The 17,671-nt window shown below is 42.7% G+C and overlaps 1 protein-coding gene across 3 annotated transcripts in view; it reads right to left on the reverse strand.

Annotated features, from left to right (window-relative positions):
- Positions 1–17,671, reverse strand: part of WARS2 (tryptophanyl tRNA synthetase 2, mitochondrial) — an 80,798-nt gene that overhangs the window by 41,594 nt on the left and 21,533 nt on the right. For all 3 annotated transcript variants that reach the window (XM_039496546.1, XM_039496556.1, XM_039496537.1), the window contains exon 2: positions 3,478–3,735. In XM_039496546.1, the coding sequence (XP_039352480.1) occupies positions 3,478–3,735 (258 nt within the window). The remainder of the gene's footprint in view (positions 1–3,477; positions 3,736–17,671) is intronic.

Genomic DNA, 17,671 nt, shown 5'->3' on the forward strand with positions numbered 1-17,671 from the left:
CTGGCGATTGGGGGAGGTCCCAAATGACTGGAAAAAGGCTAATGTAGTGCCCATCTTTAAAAAAGGGAAGGAGGAAGATCTAGGGAACTACAGGTGAGGCAAATACAGCCTCACCTCAGTTCCTGGAAAATCATGGAGCAGGTCCTCAAGGAATCAATTCTGAAGCACTCAGAGAAGAGGAAAGTGATCAGGAACAGTCAGCATGGATTCAGCAAGGGCAAGTCATGCCTGACTACTCTAATTGCCTTCTATGATGAGATAACCGGCTCTGTGGATGAGGGGAAAAAGCAGTGGACATGTTGTTCCTTGACTTTAGCAAAGCTTTTGATACAGTCTCCCACAGTATTCTTGCCAGCAAGTTAAAAAAGTCTGGGCTGGATGAATGGACTATAAGGTGGATAAAAAGCTGGCTAGATCGTCGGGCTCAACAAGTAGTGATCAACGACTCCAGGTCTAGTTGGCAGCTGGTATCAAGCGGAGTGCCTCAGGGGTCGGTCCTGGGCCCAGTTTTGTTCAACAACTTCATTACTGATCTGGATGATGGTATAGATTGCACCCTCAGCAAGTTTGAGGATGACACTAAGCTGGGGGGAGTGGTAGATACGCTGGAGGGTAGGGATAGGATACAAAGGGACCTAGACAAATTAGAGGATTGGGCCAAAAGAAATCTGATGAGGTTCAACAAGAACAAGTGCAGAGTCCTACACTTAGGATAGAAGAATCCCATGCACTGCTACAGACTAGGGACCAAGTGGCTGGGCAGCAGTTCTGCAAAAAAAGGACCTAGGGGTTACAGTGGACGAGAAGCTGGATATGAGTCAACAGTGTGCCCTTGTTGCCAAGAAGGCTAACGGCATTTTGGGCTGTATAAGTAGGAGCATTGCCAGCAGATCGAGGGATGTGATCATTCCCCTCTATTCGGCATTGGTGAGGCCTCATCTGGAGTACTGTGTCCAGTTTTGGGCCCCACACTACAAGAAGGATGTGGAAAAATTGGAAAGAGTCCCACAGAGGGCAACAAAAATGATTAGGGTCTGGAGCATATGACTTATGAGGAGAGGCTCAGGGACCTGGGATTATTTAGTCTGCAGAAGAGAAGAACAAGGGGGGATTTGATAGCTGCTTTCAACTACCTGAAAGGGGGTTCCGAAGAGGATGGATCTGGACTGTTCTCAGTGGTACCAGATGGCAGTACAAGGAGTAACCGTCTCAAGTTGTAGCGGGGGACGTTTAGGTTGGATATTAGGAAAAACTTTTTCACTAGGAGGGTGGTGAAGCAATGGAATGGGTTACCTAGGGAGGTGGTGAAATTTCCTTCCTTAGACAGGTTTTTAAGGTCAGGCTTGACAAAGCTCTGGCTGGGATGATTTAGTTGGGAATTGGTCCTGCTTTGAGCAGGGGGTTGGACTAGATGACCTCCTGAGGTCCCTTCCAACCCTGTTATTCTATGATTCTATGAAACACAGTTACAATTAAGAAATCTTGTTTGTATTACAAGTTATTAAAACTATAGCTACACAGGAGCTGGAATCACTCACTAGAGACACTGGGGTTTAACACAGATCAATCCAATTTAATTAGAGGCTACGCTGGTTTCCCAAAAGAACTCAGCTATGATGCATACAATCACTTGGGTGAAATGAAGGCTTGTGACAGGCTGATTTCTGGTCTGTCAATAATTCAAATTTCCTATAAAGGAGAAATACTGGTAAAAAGGAATTATGGGCAAAACATAATACCTGCCTCAAAAAAGTCAGTGAGATATCCCTTGGCCAACACCTATGGTCAGGGACAGAAAACATCTGAAGCTATTTAGCATCCCAAACTTATTTCTGATAACAGTCATTCACCCAGGGTAGGTCTACACTGGAGGAAATTTTACATTTGACTTAATTGGCAAACATATATGTATATACTAATGACATTCCACAAAACTGCCTGTAGACTTGTCCAAACTAGGATGTACAAATGTGTTAGCTAACTTGAGCTAGTTAAACAGTCAATTAATGAAAGTTAAAAAATGTGTGTAGACAAATTTCCAGAGGATGGTATGCTGTAAATGCGGGTTGAAAAGTTAACTAATATAAAATAAACATACCAGGAAGAAGAAAAAAAGGAACCTCTGAACTGGTTTACCAAAAGAGGATAACTAGAGCAGTGGTTCTCAGCCAGAGTCCTGGAGGGCTGTGAGCAGGTTTCAGGGGGTCGACCAAGCAAGGCCAGCCCCACTGCATGGGTCAGGGGCCCTGAGCCCTGCCACCCAGGGCTGAAGCTGAAGCCTGAGCAATGTAGCTTCGCAGGGACCCCTGTGGCATGGGGCCCCAAGCAACTGCCCTGCTTGCTACCCCCTAATGCTGGCCCTGGCTTTTACATGCAGAAAATAAGTTATTGTGGCACAGGTGGGCCGTGGAGTTTTTATAGCTTGTGAGGAGGGGATAAGGGGGTGTGTGTCTCAGAAAGAAAAAGGTTAAGAATCTCTGAACAAGAGAATGATTAACACACAGTGGACATTTAATAGATAGACAACAGTCTCTCTAGGGAGGTGATTATCTGCATAAATACCTTTGTGAGGGATGCCAGATATTATAAACAGGCAGGCTGGCATGTTTAGGATCAAAAGGACCACAGTTTATCCATATCTATATTAGAAAAGTTGCATCACCAATTTAAATCAATCCAGTTAACTTGGTGCCAGCCCCACGGCACTTAAGCAAGGGTTCGGCCAGTTTAAACCATGAGATAATTTCTCAAATAGAAATAAATAGGTTTAGTCAAAAGTTGGACTGGTTTAAGTGCATCTACATTAGAAGTCTTCACTGGGTTAACTGGAGGGATTTAAAATCCATTTAGTTAAGCCAGTGGAATTTTCTAATGTAGAGCAGGCCTTAGTAGTCATAGTAGTACTAGTGAAGGAAGGTTATATGAAATCTATCCTACTTGAGAATCTCACTCAAAAGGGCAAGGAATTAAGGAATTCTCTAAGGTTTGTCTTTTGCAGCACTTCTGTTTGACAGATGCACAGGAAACTCCAGACAAACCATGGACAAGAACCAAGTTCAAGGAGGAGGATAATGAAAACTAGGACTTGTTTCCAACTGGTAAAATTCAGACCCTCTATTCAGCACCCCTGTAGCTCCACTGGTGATTGCAAGAGTGGACTCTGCCCTTCCACACTACAAGCTTCCACTCTTGCTACCAAGACTCACTGTTTTCTAATACGTTTGACTTCAGATTCACGAAGCCCTAGGCTGTTTGGGAAATATATGTATCCCCGATGGACTTTGTGAACAAATCTTTGACCTTTGCAGAGAGTTAGTGAAGGCAGGAGTTTGGACTCTAACACTGGTAAGAATTTCTAGGACAGTCAGCACAAAAGAATAACGGACTTGCACATTGCTATGTGTGCTCAGCAAAGTGCATGAGGAACACCAGATAGCCATGTCTGAGAATCAAGTTTTAAATAACTGAGACACTGACCTGTGACTGCTGAAAAAGGAGGCACTTCTCTGGATTGATACCACAGGCGAGGAGAGTGGCAGTGGTATCCAGGATGCTTTGACGCAAGACCGCTGGCTCCCGTGGTACTGTGAGAGCGTGCAGATCTACAATGCTGTATAACACAGAGTTGTACTCTTCCTGAAGCCTCACCCAGTTCTGGATGGCTCCGAAGTAGTTGCCAAGGTGCAGCTTCCCAGTTGGCTGAATACCTGAGAAAATTCGATCCACGCTGCTATTCTGTAATGAAAACATTTAATAATTTATACCATCATTGCTTTTTCACAGCTTCTTTCACTTGTGGCTGTCAGTGTTTTTCAGACATTGGTTATGCCTCACCTACTCCCCATTTCCTCCTACTCTTCATTTTGCAGTGTTTGCTGTCAAACTGGAAGAATGTATGTGATGGAGACCTGCAGGGATCTGTCCTGGGCCTGGTATTATTAAATATTTTCATCACTGACTTCAATAATGGAGTGAAGAGAACACTTATAAAATCTGCGGATGATACCTAGCTGGGAGGAGTTGCAAGCACTTTGGAGGACAAGATCAGAATTCAAAATGATCTTGACAAATTGGTTAATAGATCTGAAACCACCAGGATAAAATTCAATAAAGACAATAAGGTACTACACTTAGGAAGGAAAAAAATCAAATGCACAAATACAAAATAGGAAAAAAGCAGTAGTACTGCTGAAAAGGATCATTGTAGATCACAAATTGAAGACAAGTCAACAGTGTGATGCAAGTGAGAAAAAGACACATAGTTCTGGAACTATAATAGGACTGCCATATGTAAGACATGGGAGGTAACTGTTCTGCTGTAACTGGCATTAGTCCAGTTTTGGGCACCGCACTTTAAGAAAGACATGGATAATAAGCACTGGAATAGTTTATCAAGGGAGGCTGTGGAATCCCCATCATTGTAGGTTTTTAAGAACAGGTTAAACAAACACCTGTCAGGAATGGACTAGATGTACTTGGTACCGCTCAGTGCAGGGGGCTGGCAGGAATAGATAAGGTCTTGGGATCTATTTCCAGCCCTGGATGTCTATGATTCTATCATTTCCTCCTGCAAGGTAAATATAATTGTTACACAAAAGAAAGATATCCTGGCTCATGATTATCCAGAAACAGTTAGCATGATCAGTCATTAAAACTTCCTGTTGTTTATCTCAAATAAATATTGAAATCTAGAATAATTTTAACCAGTCAAATTACACGTACAAACAAATGCACTGGCTGAAATTGAATTCTGTAATGACTACTTTTCAACAGAGACAAGGGACTACATTTTTGCTCTGCATCTGTAACTTAAATTTTTCTTTTAGCATATTAATCATACTAATACAGAAGCTCAGGATGACAGTGAAGGGAATTCCAGACATTTCTCCTCAAAATGTTCAAAGTATCAAAAGAAACTGACTTCTCATTCCAGTGACCATAAAAGGTTTATCCCTATTGATGGGAAAATATTGACAGCTGTGTTCTAATAGAAAGATTAAAAAGAGTTAATATATACAGTTTGGTTAAATGACAACTAACGTTTTTGGAAAGTTCATTTTCCTCTGTCCTGGCTCTCAGGCTGATCATTCTCTCGGGTACATCTACACTGCAAAAAACTCCCAGTGGCAGCAAGTCTTAGAGCCCAGGTCTACAGAGATGTTCCCACTCAGGCTGAAGCCTGGCCTCTGACACCCACCCCAAATGTTGAGTTTCAGAGACTGAGCTCCAGCCCAAGCAGAAACATTCACAGTACTATTTGTAGTGCTGTAACGCAAGACCAAATCTGTAGTCCTGGGCTCTGTAACTTGCGTCCACATTTTTTTTTTCTTTTGCACTATAGATGTACCCTCAGAAACTTAAGCTGGCAGGGTTCGATCAATTACTTCCAAACTTATCAGAAAAATTCCTCTGTACTTTGAAAATATTTAAACAATGTCATGTGAAAATACTTTTTGTAAAGTTAAGGGAGTGCAAGTGTAACCTGGTTTTCAATCTTAACTATGGAACCACTATAAAGATTATTCATAACACAGGAAGTTTACATGTTAAAAGGACATCAACTTAAAAAAAATGTTTCAAACAGAAGTGTGATTATCTACTATTGTTACAAGTAACATCTAAGATTCCTATAACTAAGATAAGAACTTTTTTTCCCAGTTTTACTTTGAGGATTTGATGACTAGTTAGATGGTGAGCTTCCCATTTGTGGGAGGTCTTTTTTTTTTTTTTAAGTAGGAAAAAAATGTGATTTTAAAACCACAAAAAAAATAACGGGGATACTCTTGGGCAAGTGTAAAACCTGAAATTATTTTTTTTAATTCACTAGCTTTCAAATTGACTGTGGCCCTTTAAGAACTCATTTCTAATAAAATTTTAGGTAACATTTCAAATTGGTAGTTGTTTTTTTTTTTAAATGACCAGCAATTCAAAAGAACAGTGTGATGCTGTATAAAGGGGAAGGTGACTGTCTATAATACTAATATGGTCACCACTTTTACAAAATTATGATAATTCTTATACAAAGTATGCTTTCTGAGGTATCACTGGAAAAGTTCTAATTTGCTTTGTATAAGTATCTTGTTATAATGTTTGTATCAACACTGTGTATGTAGTTATGAAATTTTGGCTATGTGTTTGTAACTCAAACATCTGAGTCTAGAAAACGTCCACAGGTTAGCCCTTCAGGCATAACAAAGGAGCTATACACAAAAGCCTCTACATGTCATTTCTAAAGACACCTTAAGTAGCACATTCCATGCAGAAGGTGGAAGCAAAATTTGCAATTCATAGAAGGACTGTTGGCCCAGCTGGTAGACAGTGGAGCTGTCTGAGCCAGCACATAAGCACTGGCGCCATCTGACTCCATGATACAGCCAGGATTTTTCCAGAAGAGGGGTCAAGATATAAAAGGCGAGAACAAAGGCTTCTGACCCCCTCTTTCCCACCACATCTCTGGACTGCTGAAGTCTGAAAAAGGAAATTTTGAACAAAGGACTGAGGTCCCCAATGTTATTTGGGTAAACCACAGACTTATAGAAAACTAGCAGACATAACATCTCTGCTACAATTTTGGATTGACAAACTAAACCCTCTGTAATGTATTTTACCTAATTTAAATCTCTGAAATAACTCTCATTTCTTTTCTTAGCTAATAAAACCTTAGTTAATTTACTAAAGTAATTGGCTGGCACGTTGTCTTGACCTGGTGGTAAGTGACTAGTTCTCTGGAGCCAGAACTTGATGTCTGGTGATTATTTGTTTTAATAGCCTTTCATCACAGTAGTCTAGTTTGTCTGTGTGGAGGCTTGAGAGCTAAGGGGATTGTCAGTGGCTTTATGATGAGCTAATAAAGGGAGGGCTTGTCTTCACTAACAGGGTAAGTCAACCTAAGTTATGCTACTCCAGCTACGTGAATAACGTAGCTGGAGTTGATGTAGCTTAGGTCAACTCACCCCAGTGTCTTCACTGTGCTGCGTCGATGAGAGATGCTCTCCCGTAGACTTACCTTACTCTTCTTGGGGAGCTGGAGTACCGGGGTTGACCAGAGAACACTAAAGTCAATTTAGCAGGTCTTCACTAGACCCACTAAATCAACCCCTGCTGCATCAATTGCAGCAGCGTGGATCTCCCCATAGTGAAAATCAGCCCTGACCCAGGAGAAGGCATATACTGCTGGTTTGGTTAAATCTAACTATAGAACCATTTTGGAGGTGTCTGCCAAGTTTTGACAGTCTGACCTAATATTGGCACTCACAGTTGTGACCCACACTAGACACCAGTGACAACCATAACCGATTTTCTTCCTACTTTTTGCTAAAAAGATTCTCTTTTGCCTTCAGAATAGACTACTACTCTTCAGGTCAAGTCAATTTTCTTACTTAAAGTTAGAGAGAGCAAATACAGGACTTCTAACAGAGCTTTGTCTGCAATCTTTAACACCTGGTCATAATTAAACTACTATATATTAGCAGAATCTGTTCCAATTACCATTAAATCAGTTTCCTGGGAGACCTGCCAGTAAAACAATTATTCTGATGTTACAGTACACTCTACCCAATTGCACCACTCTAATATTTTATGTTTACACAACACATTTCACCCCAAGACACTTTGCTAAAGCAAAAATAATGCATCAGTGGCAAAAAACTATGTTCATGCAGAATTAATGTTGTGTAGTGGTAAGCAGTCCCCTTGAGGAACGCTGACCTGATTACAGGAACCTTAACTGAGGTCAGACTAGATAATCATAAAGGTCCCTTCTGGCCTTAGAATCTATGAACTCTGCATTTCCTGGTTTTCCGAAGTTTGAACTTTGCTCAACTCAATGGTCTGCAAGGGGATGACATGCCACCAAGCAACACTGGATTTTTTGGTATTGAATTTCCTAGACATATAGTTGGTAGGAGTTAGTAGTCATTTAGACAGTTGTATATATCATGTCTTACAATTAGCATACTGACTCAGTCTGTCCTCCCACCCCTCTGGCCCCATCAGCCATGCTTCTGCACACTTCTCCAGCTATGCCATTGACCCAAGCAATGTGTTCCCCCCTCCTACCTGGCCCCTCCCTGATTACTGTGCCATGGCCTCCCCAGTGCAAGCAGGAACCACATCTTCCTGAAGTCTTCACTCTGGGTATATACATGCTTCTATTGCCCTTCTTTACCCTCTCTTATAACCTAACTCACATGCAATACTTGGAGCAAAGGACAACTGTGTTACAGTGGAATAGTGTTCCTGGCTGTGGCTATTTTTTGCAGGGCTTATATCTGTAGAACCCCACAATCAAATGACCTCAAATGGGGATCATAAACATTATGTAGTAGTGTAAAACTGCTCAGGGGTACACAGGGTTGTGGGGTTTTGCTACTACCTACCCTTAGCATGAGGAAACCTTGTTTGAGCCTGCTGTGGGTCAGCTCCCCATCACCACTAGCCTCTGGTAACACAAGCACTGTTTCCATTATGGCCCTGTTTTCATTCATTCAGAAGTTGGAACAATTTTCAGCTATTGGGCTGAAGTTTTCCAGGACTGGTTTCTCTTAAAAGTTGAATTTTTGGTGGGGAATTTTTGTCTTGTAGACTCTTCCTCTCTTATCTGCCATCCCACAGTTCACATCTCTTCTCCCATTATCAAATCATATGAAATCCCTGGGGCAATGATTGATGAAGGAACAGGCAGTCTTAACTCTCCCCATGTTTACTAGTTATATTTCTATGTGTTTGAATCATTAATGCAGGACTGATGAGGCTTTCTAAGTCATACTGTAAATAGTTCTGTACCTGGTTTTGTATTGTGTGCATAAGTGAGAGAGAGATGGTGTTAGGTTGCGAATGATGTCCAAGAGACTTGTTTATCTATCATGTTTAGGAAAGTCTGCATGAATAGGACCGTTAAAACACACATTAGTTACTGTCATAGTTTTTATTTATTAGACAAACATCCTGCCTCAGCGAGGGGAGATGGAGTAGATGACCTCTCAAGGTCCCTTCCAGTCGTACATTTCTGTGATTCTATGATTTTCTCCTGCGAGGCAAGTACAATTCTTACGTGAAATACCAGCTTATGATTGTCCAGAAATGTATGTGATGGAGTCATTAAATGAAATCTGTATGTGTGCACATTGGCATAGTGTGTTCACGGCTGAAGCTACAGCTGCACTTGGTCTGTGGGCAGTGGAAGAGAGGTGGCTGAATCTGAAGTGGAGTCTAGAATGACTTAATTCCTAATTCTTGGTTTTTGTGATTTGCACGGAGAGATTATGTAGTCTTTACTTCAAAGTTAAAGCTGTGTAAGAATTTCCCAGCCTTTTTTAAAAAAAAAATAGGTCAGTATCAAGAGGTATTTATGCTTTCATGTATCCTGGATTATCACTAGCACCACTGGTACATATTAACCTTCAGCGATCTAAAGCTGATGTTTGAAGACTAGGAAAGCACCGTGGGAGTGGGGATGTTGTTGGTGGAGGCCTGGATGGGTTAGCATGGGTGCACTAGATAGAAGTAGTGGAGGGAGCCTGAGAAAAGAGTGGGGCTTGTGGGGTGGAAAAGTGGAGAGGAGGGGAGAGAAGCTCTGCTCTGACAAGAAAAAAGAAAGTTGTTACTTATAACTGGACTCTGCATATTCACACTTGCGGGTTGTGCCAGCTGCTGAAGCCTAGAGTGTGGAACCTCCTCCAAGCAGTGCCTGTTACAGCACTTACATCCCCACTCCTACTTCTCTGCTCCCAAACATCCTGGGGGCAAAGTTTAGTGATGCCCTCCTCTGCCTCAGGTCCTTCCATTACTGCATCAGAGAAAGTGTTCATTAGACCTCTGAGGAAGAGGGGAAGATGGGTAGGGAGTGTGACTATGCAGCATTCATTTCTAAGAACTTTGCTTACAAGTTAGTAACCTCCATTTCTTTCAAGAGTCTCCTGCATATTCTTGCTGATGGGATAGTTTGGCAAGCAGCACTCCCACCAGGAGGAGGGACCCTGTTCTAATTAAATAAAGACTGATGTACAATTCTAACAAACTGTGCATCAGTTCGAGATGTCACATCTGACATGTAATGTTTTGTGAAACTATGTAGAGTTCCAAGTGGCAGCTTTACATGATTCCTGATCAGACACATCTAAAACACGCTATGGACATACAATCCAATACCTGGGGGGGGGAGAGTGCTGCTATATATAACTTTTCTGAATACATTGTTCAATCCATCTGGAAATGGGTGGAGATTCTGCCTGATTCTGATGAGTGTCCACATATGAAATAAACAATTTAATGAAATTCCTGAGTTCTATTAAAATAATAGGACAGGGTTCTTTTAGCATCATAGAATCTCAGGGTTGGAAGGGACCTCAGGAGGTCATCTAGTCCAACCGCCTGCTCAAAGCAGGACCAATCCCTAACTAAATCATCCCAGCCAGAGCTTTGTCAAGCCTGATCTTAAAATCCTCTAAGGAAGGAGATTCCTTCACCTAGCTAGGTAACCCATTCCAGTGCTTCACCACCCTCCTAGTGAAAAAGTTTTTCCTAATATCCAACCTAAAACTCCCCACTGCAACTTGAGACCATTACTCCTTGTTCTGTTATCTGCTACCACTGAGAACAGTCCAGATCCATCCTCTTGGAAACCCGCTTTCAGGTAATTGAAACAGCTTTCAAATCCCCCCTCATTCTTCTCTTCTGCAGACTAAATAATCTCAGGTCCCTCAGCCGCTCCTCATAAGTCATATGCTCCAGCCCCCTAATCAATTTTGTTGCCCTCCGCTGGACTCTTTCCAATTTTGCCACAACCTTCTTGTAGTGTGGGGCCCAAAACTGGACACAGTACTCCAGATGAGGCCTCACCAATGCCGAATAGAGGGGAATGATCACATCCCTCGATCTGCTGGCAATGTTCCTACTTATACAGCCCAAAATGCTGTTAGCCTTCTTGGCAACAAGGGCACACTGTTGACTCATAACCAGCTTCTCGTCCACTGTAATCCCTAGGTCCTTTTCTGCAGAACTGCTGCCCAGCCATTTGGTCCCTAGTCTCTAGCACTGCATGGGATTCTTCCATCCTAAGTGCAGGACTCTGCACTTGTCCTTGTTGAACCTCATCAGATTTCTTTTGGCCCAATCCTCTAATTTGTCTAGATCCCTCTGTATCCTACCCCTACCCTCCAGCCAATCTACCACTCCTCCCAGTTTAGTGTCATCTGCAAACTTGCTGAGGGTGCAGTCCACGCCATCCACCAGATTATTAATGAAGATATTGAACAAAACCAGCCCCAAATCATGTAAAGTGGATTCCCTAGTTTGGGAAAGAAAACTGGTAGATTTACAGTTGGATTATCATGGAATAACAAAACAATTTAGGGTAACAATCTAGGGTATAGTCTGAGCACTACCTTGTTTCTATGAAAGATAATGAAAGAAGGGTGTGCCATAAGGGCATATGCAATCCACTAACTTATCTAGCTGAAACTCTAGCAATAACAAAAGCAACCTTAATAGAGAAATGAAATAATGAACACTCCACCAAAGGTTCAAGCTTTATCATTACAAGTTTATTAGGCCAGGTCTATACTACAGACCTATATCGGTATAACTATGTCGCTCAGGATATGAAAAATACACACCCCTTAGCGATGTAGTTATACTGAAATAACCACACAACACCCCCTGCCACCCCCGTGTAGGCTGTGCTATGTAGACAGGAGAACTTCTCCTGTTGACATAACTATCACCTCTCGGGGAGATGGATTCACTACCCTGAAGGGAGAAGCTCTCTTGCCAGTATAGTAGCATCTTACTGAAGTGCTACAGGGGTGTAGCTGCACTGGTGCAGCTGTGCTGCTGTAGTACTGTACGTGAAGACAAGCCCTTAATTATGCCAGCACTCAACTGAGGTCTCATACAGGTACAGGATCTTTCACTGGTAGATATAGATTTGTAAGTCCCTTCAGGAATCTTTTAACTGAACCATGTGTAAATACCAATTTTTTATGTAATTATGGTCTGTCAATATAGCCACTGAGGAAACCTCTGAAAGACCCTCAGAGGCTTCAAATGTAATAAATACTCTAAAATATATTGAAGAGAAGCCAGTTCTGGTTGCTCTGGTTTGATGCGCATCCAAGTAATAAATCTCAACCATTTAAGTTGCTAACATCTACTGATCAATTGTCTTTAAGGATGCAAGGCCAGGAGCCTTGCAGAGAAGGCGGAGGCAAAGCTCCCCGTCACCCAACCATCTGGGGATGAGCTGGAAGGAGGAGACCAGAATAAATACGGCCTCCTCCATCATAGCAGGGCAGAAACCAGTAGAATGTTGCCCTACTGAACCTTCTCAGCCTGAGGATTAATTGAGGGAGAAGCTGGCTAAGGCCCTCCAGCGGATTAAATTACACCCCAGCTCCAAGGAGGAGAGCTTGGAGACTCCTGGCTTAAGGAGAAAAGTAATAACTGCCTGAATTACCCAACTCCACAAGGAGGGCTCGTGCTCCTGTTTAAGGAAAGACAAAGCAATTGAAAGGTAACCCAGGAGGGACTGGGAACAGGGCCCAGATTGCTGACTTCAGAGAAGTCCTAAAGGCCAGAATAACCTTTTGTTTATTTGGGACTTTTGTTTGGACTTAACGCCAAAAATGAATTGAATTCAGAGTGACCCAGCCAGAGGGCCCATGTGAACCATGGGAGAACCAGAAAACCTTGGGGAGGAGGAAACTGAGGCAGGGAGTGTCTGGAGTGCCACATTCAGCCAACAGGGCCGGCATACCCCATGATACAATGGAAGGGGAGGAAAACATACACTTTTCTCCAGTGCAGAAGGAACACATCCAATATGGAGTTTCAGATACTTCCTGACCTGGAAAAGAAGAGTCTATACTTTGTGTTGCGACTTGCTGCAACCAGGTCTATCTCTGGACAACCCCATATTTTGAAGATCTCATGTATCACTTCCTTCTCTATAGGCCAATCATGCAGCTGTACAGCCTCTCTGCTGAGTGGGTCCACTAGGTTGTTTTCCTCTCCTGCAAGGTACAGGACTAATGGATAAATCTTGTACTAAATACACTAGTCCCCTAGCTTGATTGCTTGACTGCATAATTAAGATGAATGAGCCTCTCTCCCTGCTTGTTCACAAAGTACATGGCAGTTGTATTGTCAGTCACCCCTGAACCAGTTTTCCTTTGATAGAAGCCAGTTAAACTGCCCTCAGCTCCAGTAGATTTATAGGCAGTCTCTTCTCCTGAAAGCTCCCATGTCCTTGAACTATCAGGGAATTTAAATAAGCTCCCTAACCACTGTTGGATGCATCCAAAGTGCTTGTCATATATGAGGTTGCAGGATTGAATAACATTTCTCTTAGAACATTTATTCCAAGTTCACCATATCAAGAAATTTAGTACATTCGTTGGTATTGCTAGGAAAATTCTATCTGAACTGGGTCAGTAGTTTAGAGATAGTCACTGCTATAGAATCCTCATTATGAGACAAGCACATGGTATGTGACACATATCCCTAATGCCTTTAGGCCGATAAGTATTAGGACAAAATGACTGCCTTCTGAGAACACTGTCAAGGTTTAAATCTGAGAAATCTGTCATCTGGCACAAAAGCCCTACCCTACAGAGAATTTAGGACTGCACCTATGATGGTGTCCTCTGTGTGGTACATAACTGAGATTTCTTTATATTTATGAAGAGACCCAGGTTCTTTAGTAGAAACGTGATATACTGAATTTCTCTCAGGAGTTCCTCGCATGATATTGACTTCAGAAGCCAGTTGTTTAGGTATGGGTAGACAAACAAGCCTTGTATTCTCAAGTGAGCTGCCGTAGCAGAGCGGCATTTCATAAAGACTGTGGGGCCATAAACAGCCCAAGAGGGAGGACCCTATATTGAAAGAAACCAGAGGTACTTGAGGTGAGTTGGTCTTATAGCTATGTGAAAATAAGCATCCTTGAGGTAGAGAGCTACAAACCAATCTAGGAAATAAAAGGGATGTACACAGGTGTCAACAAACAGAAGCAAAAATTTTTGATAAAGGTACTGATCTTTCTTAAATCCAGAATAGGTCAAAGTCCACTATCCTTCTTTGGTATGAGAAAGTAATTTGATTAAAAATCCAGGCCCCAGAATTGTTTTGGAAAACTCCTCTATAGCACCTGAGAGCAGTAGAGATTGTACCACCCATAACATCATGTGCTTATGAGAGGGGTCCCAGAACAAGGAAAGGGGATGAGGGGGCCGGATGGAGGCACAGTATTGAATTGAATTGTATACTCTTCTTCTATAATTTCCCATATTCTTTTGGCAGATGTTATTGACATCCATTTGTTGAGAATAACAGCTAAAATTGATGGCGGTATCTAAGTGTAGACATAGAAGGACTTAATCCCAGGGACCAAGCGGTAGATTTTGGATCTTCTAGTTTTTCTAGCAGCTCATTTGTTTTGTTGCTAAATCAACCATCCCCTTCAAAGAGGAGGGTCCTCTACTTATACCCTTGTTTCAGTAGGAAGAGTAGATGGTTTTAACTAGGCAGGCATTCCTATAATAATAGCCAAGGCTACTGCTCTGGCCAACAAATCAGAAGCATCAAAAAACGCTCTTAGCATATGTTTAGCCATATTCTGTCCCTCTGTCGAAATGGTATAAGCCAACTTAAGTTGGCCCTCAGGCAGTTCAAGGTGGCCACTAGGCCACACTTAAATAAAGATAACCATCTTTTCCCACAAGTGAAATTGGTAACAGGACATTACTGCCTGATAGTTCACCACTCTAATCCCCAAGAAAGGTGAAGAAAAAACAAAAAAACAAAACCAAAAAGTTTCCTTCCCAAAACATCCAATTTTTAATCCTTTTTATTATATGGTGGGAAATGTCCTTGTCTACTTCTCCACCTGCTGATAGCTGTTGCTTCCACAAGAAGGATGTGAATGAAAATAAGACAATCCTTCACAGGGAAAGTGGTATAACTTAGCAGCCTTTCTGGAAATTGGTCCACACCAGCTTCTCAGCCCTTCATATTTGGCAGGCTGTAGTAACCAATCCAAAATGGGTAAAGAAAACTTGCTCTTTGATGGTGCTCTCCACATGTCAAAAAGTGGATGTGAAGAGACAATTAGCACAGCAGGCAGTTTTAGAATTCCTACCATTCTATCCACCAGGCATGAAATTGTACAGCAGTCTCTGAGGGAAGGGAAGCTGAAGTTATTCCCATGTTTTTCTCAAATCAATCTGCCTCTAATTCTATGTCAAGATGCTGAAAGTTCATCTGTGGGGCTAAGTGTTCCTCCTCCTCAGAGTGTCTGGTACTACCATCTGGGATTGTTCCCTGAAGGCAGGGGAAGTAGACTGATCTCAGAAACTTGAAACCATTCCACAGTCTCCTCCTGGATCCTTATTAGAAAGGAGGTTCTTCTACCACACCTAGGTGATGGTATAAATTCCCTTGCTGAATGCCATGAGGGCCCTGCAGCTCAAGGAGGCCAATCTTACCGATATCCTCCTATCCAGTACTATCTTACAACTAGGAAGGTAGGGAGGTCTAAAGGTATCATATCCTGGATTATATTCCATTCCTGTAGAATAGAAGCTAGGAAGTGCCTCAGGTTCTTTAAGTCTTTCCTGCTTTTTTTCCTCAATGTGGACGCAACATTGGATCTGTAGCTGAAACAATTGGAGGCACTATCAAAACTGGAACATCCATATATTCAGGGAATCTGAGGGTGTCTTAGGAAGAGATAGAGAAGACTTTGGATAAAAGCAAGATATTTCCTCCACTCTACCACATTTATCAGAGGAACTGATCCTAACAGACATCTCTGAAGAAGCTTTTCTCTTCCTTCCCCTGAAGATACCTCTTGCAGATCAGCAGACCATTCCAGTTGGGGATCCATGTAGCACAGCAGTTCTCAAACTGTGGGTCAGGACTCCAAAGTGGGTTGCAACCCAATTTTAATGGGGTTGCCAGGGCTGGCTTAGACTTGTTTGGGCCCGGGGCTGAAGCCAAAGCCCAAGGACTTCAGCCACGGGCAGCGAGGCTCAGATTGGGCTTTGGTCCCCCCGCCTGAGGCAGTGAGGCTCGGGCTTTGCCCGCCCCCCCCCCCCGGGCAGCAGGGCTTGGGCGGACTCAGGCTTCGGTCCCCCTTCCTAGGGTCGTGTATTCATTTTTATTGTCAGAAGGGGGTCACTGTGCAATGAAGTTTGAGAACAGATGATGTAGTAAATTTCAGCTACCATCCTAGTTCCAAAGACAGCACTGTTATCTGTTTTGGTCATGCCTTTGCCATAACCTTCGGATCCATATGAATCACAGGTTCCGGTAACATAATGTCTTGTTTAGTTTTCAGTCTGGGAACTAATACCAATGGCCTGACTGATCTGAAGAGTTTCTCATCTGGGATCTGGCCCTGCTAACAGTGGCTGTTCTTTCCTTAGCCACCTTCCTTGGTATCAGACCCCATGGATCTGATGCTCTTACATATGGCCCACCCTTTGATGGATCCAAGGCAGGTAGGTGCTGATGGGACCTGAGGAGCTTTCAGTTTTAACAGATCCCACATCTTGTGTGCCATGAATACAGCAGGTTCTAGAGTTAGCTCCTATGCTGATTCCTGAGTCTTCATAGTCCACGTAGTCTTAGAGCTGAACCTGAAGCTAATAGCAGTCTCTTCTCTGTGTTCCATGCTCTGAGATGGCTGTACTGCCAAACCGCTCGAATCAAGGGTGCCTGTAACCTATTTCATCTACACACTCTTAGAATAAATATGTAGCAAATGGAACAATATCCTTCATCAAGCTACAAGAGGCACCTTAGATGAGAGTCTGATGCGAGGAACGCTGCCAGACACGAGACATGTCTCTTGAAGCCTGCTCTTCTGTTCTTCAGAGCTGCCATTACAGCTCTGATGGAACTAAAATTAAAATCGCTTTTCTAACAGTAACTAAATTTACTAACATATCAGCCAATAATAACTAGCTTCTAATACACTTTACTACTAACTTAACTAATGGCACTACAGAAAAGCGAGGCTCTGGGTCTAGGAGATCCAGAGAAGCTTGCTTCTGTCCCCAGGAGCCGTAGAGCACAGAGAAGCAGAAGAGGCAATAGCATCAGAAAAGCTCCAGTGCCAATGCCTTGGCATGAAGACACTCGGCTCACCTCCACAGACTCAGTGCCCCAAACCCACAAATCTCTTCACTCCCAGGCTTCCCACTCTTCCCTGCTAACCCCCACTCAACACTTCATGCCTCTCCATGCTATGGTCACTTTGCCTGCTCCCTAGGCCCTCCCCCCATCCTCCCGAGCAATGCAGTTAAACTGACCTAACCACCCTACACTGAAGCACAACGACAGTGAAGCTTCTGCAGCGTAGATGTGCCACTATAGCATTTTAAGTGTAGACATACCCTAAATTAAATAATTAAAGCATGCAATCGATGCAAATCAACCTGGACTTAACTATGGAGTCACTACTGACCCCTTCATACCACAAATGAATGTGACAGGTCCTTGTGGTATAGATCCTGGAAAATACTGAGATCTAAAGGGTATATTCCCCATTCAAATACAGATCCTGTGCTATTCATTGATATAAATATTTGGAGTAAGATTACAGATGAGCTCAAAATTAAATATGGGCTTAATGTTCTAATACACAGCGTAGCACTGGAATAGCCAGCAT

The sequence above is a fragment of the Mauremys reevesii genome, linkage group 1, assembly GCF_016161935.1.
Source record: "Mauremys reevesii isolate NIE-2019 linkage group 1, ASM1616193v1, whole genome shotgun sequence".
NCBI lineage: Eukaryota > Metazoa > Chordata > Testudines > Geoemydidae > Mauremys > Mauremys reevesii.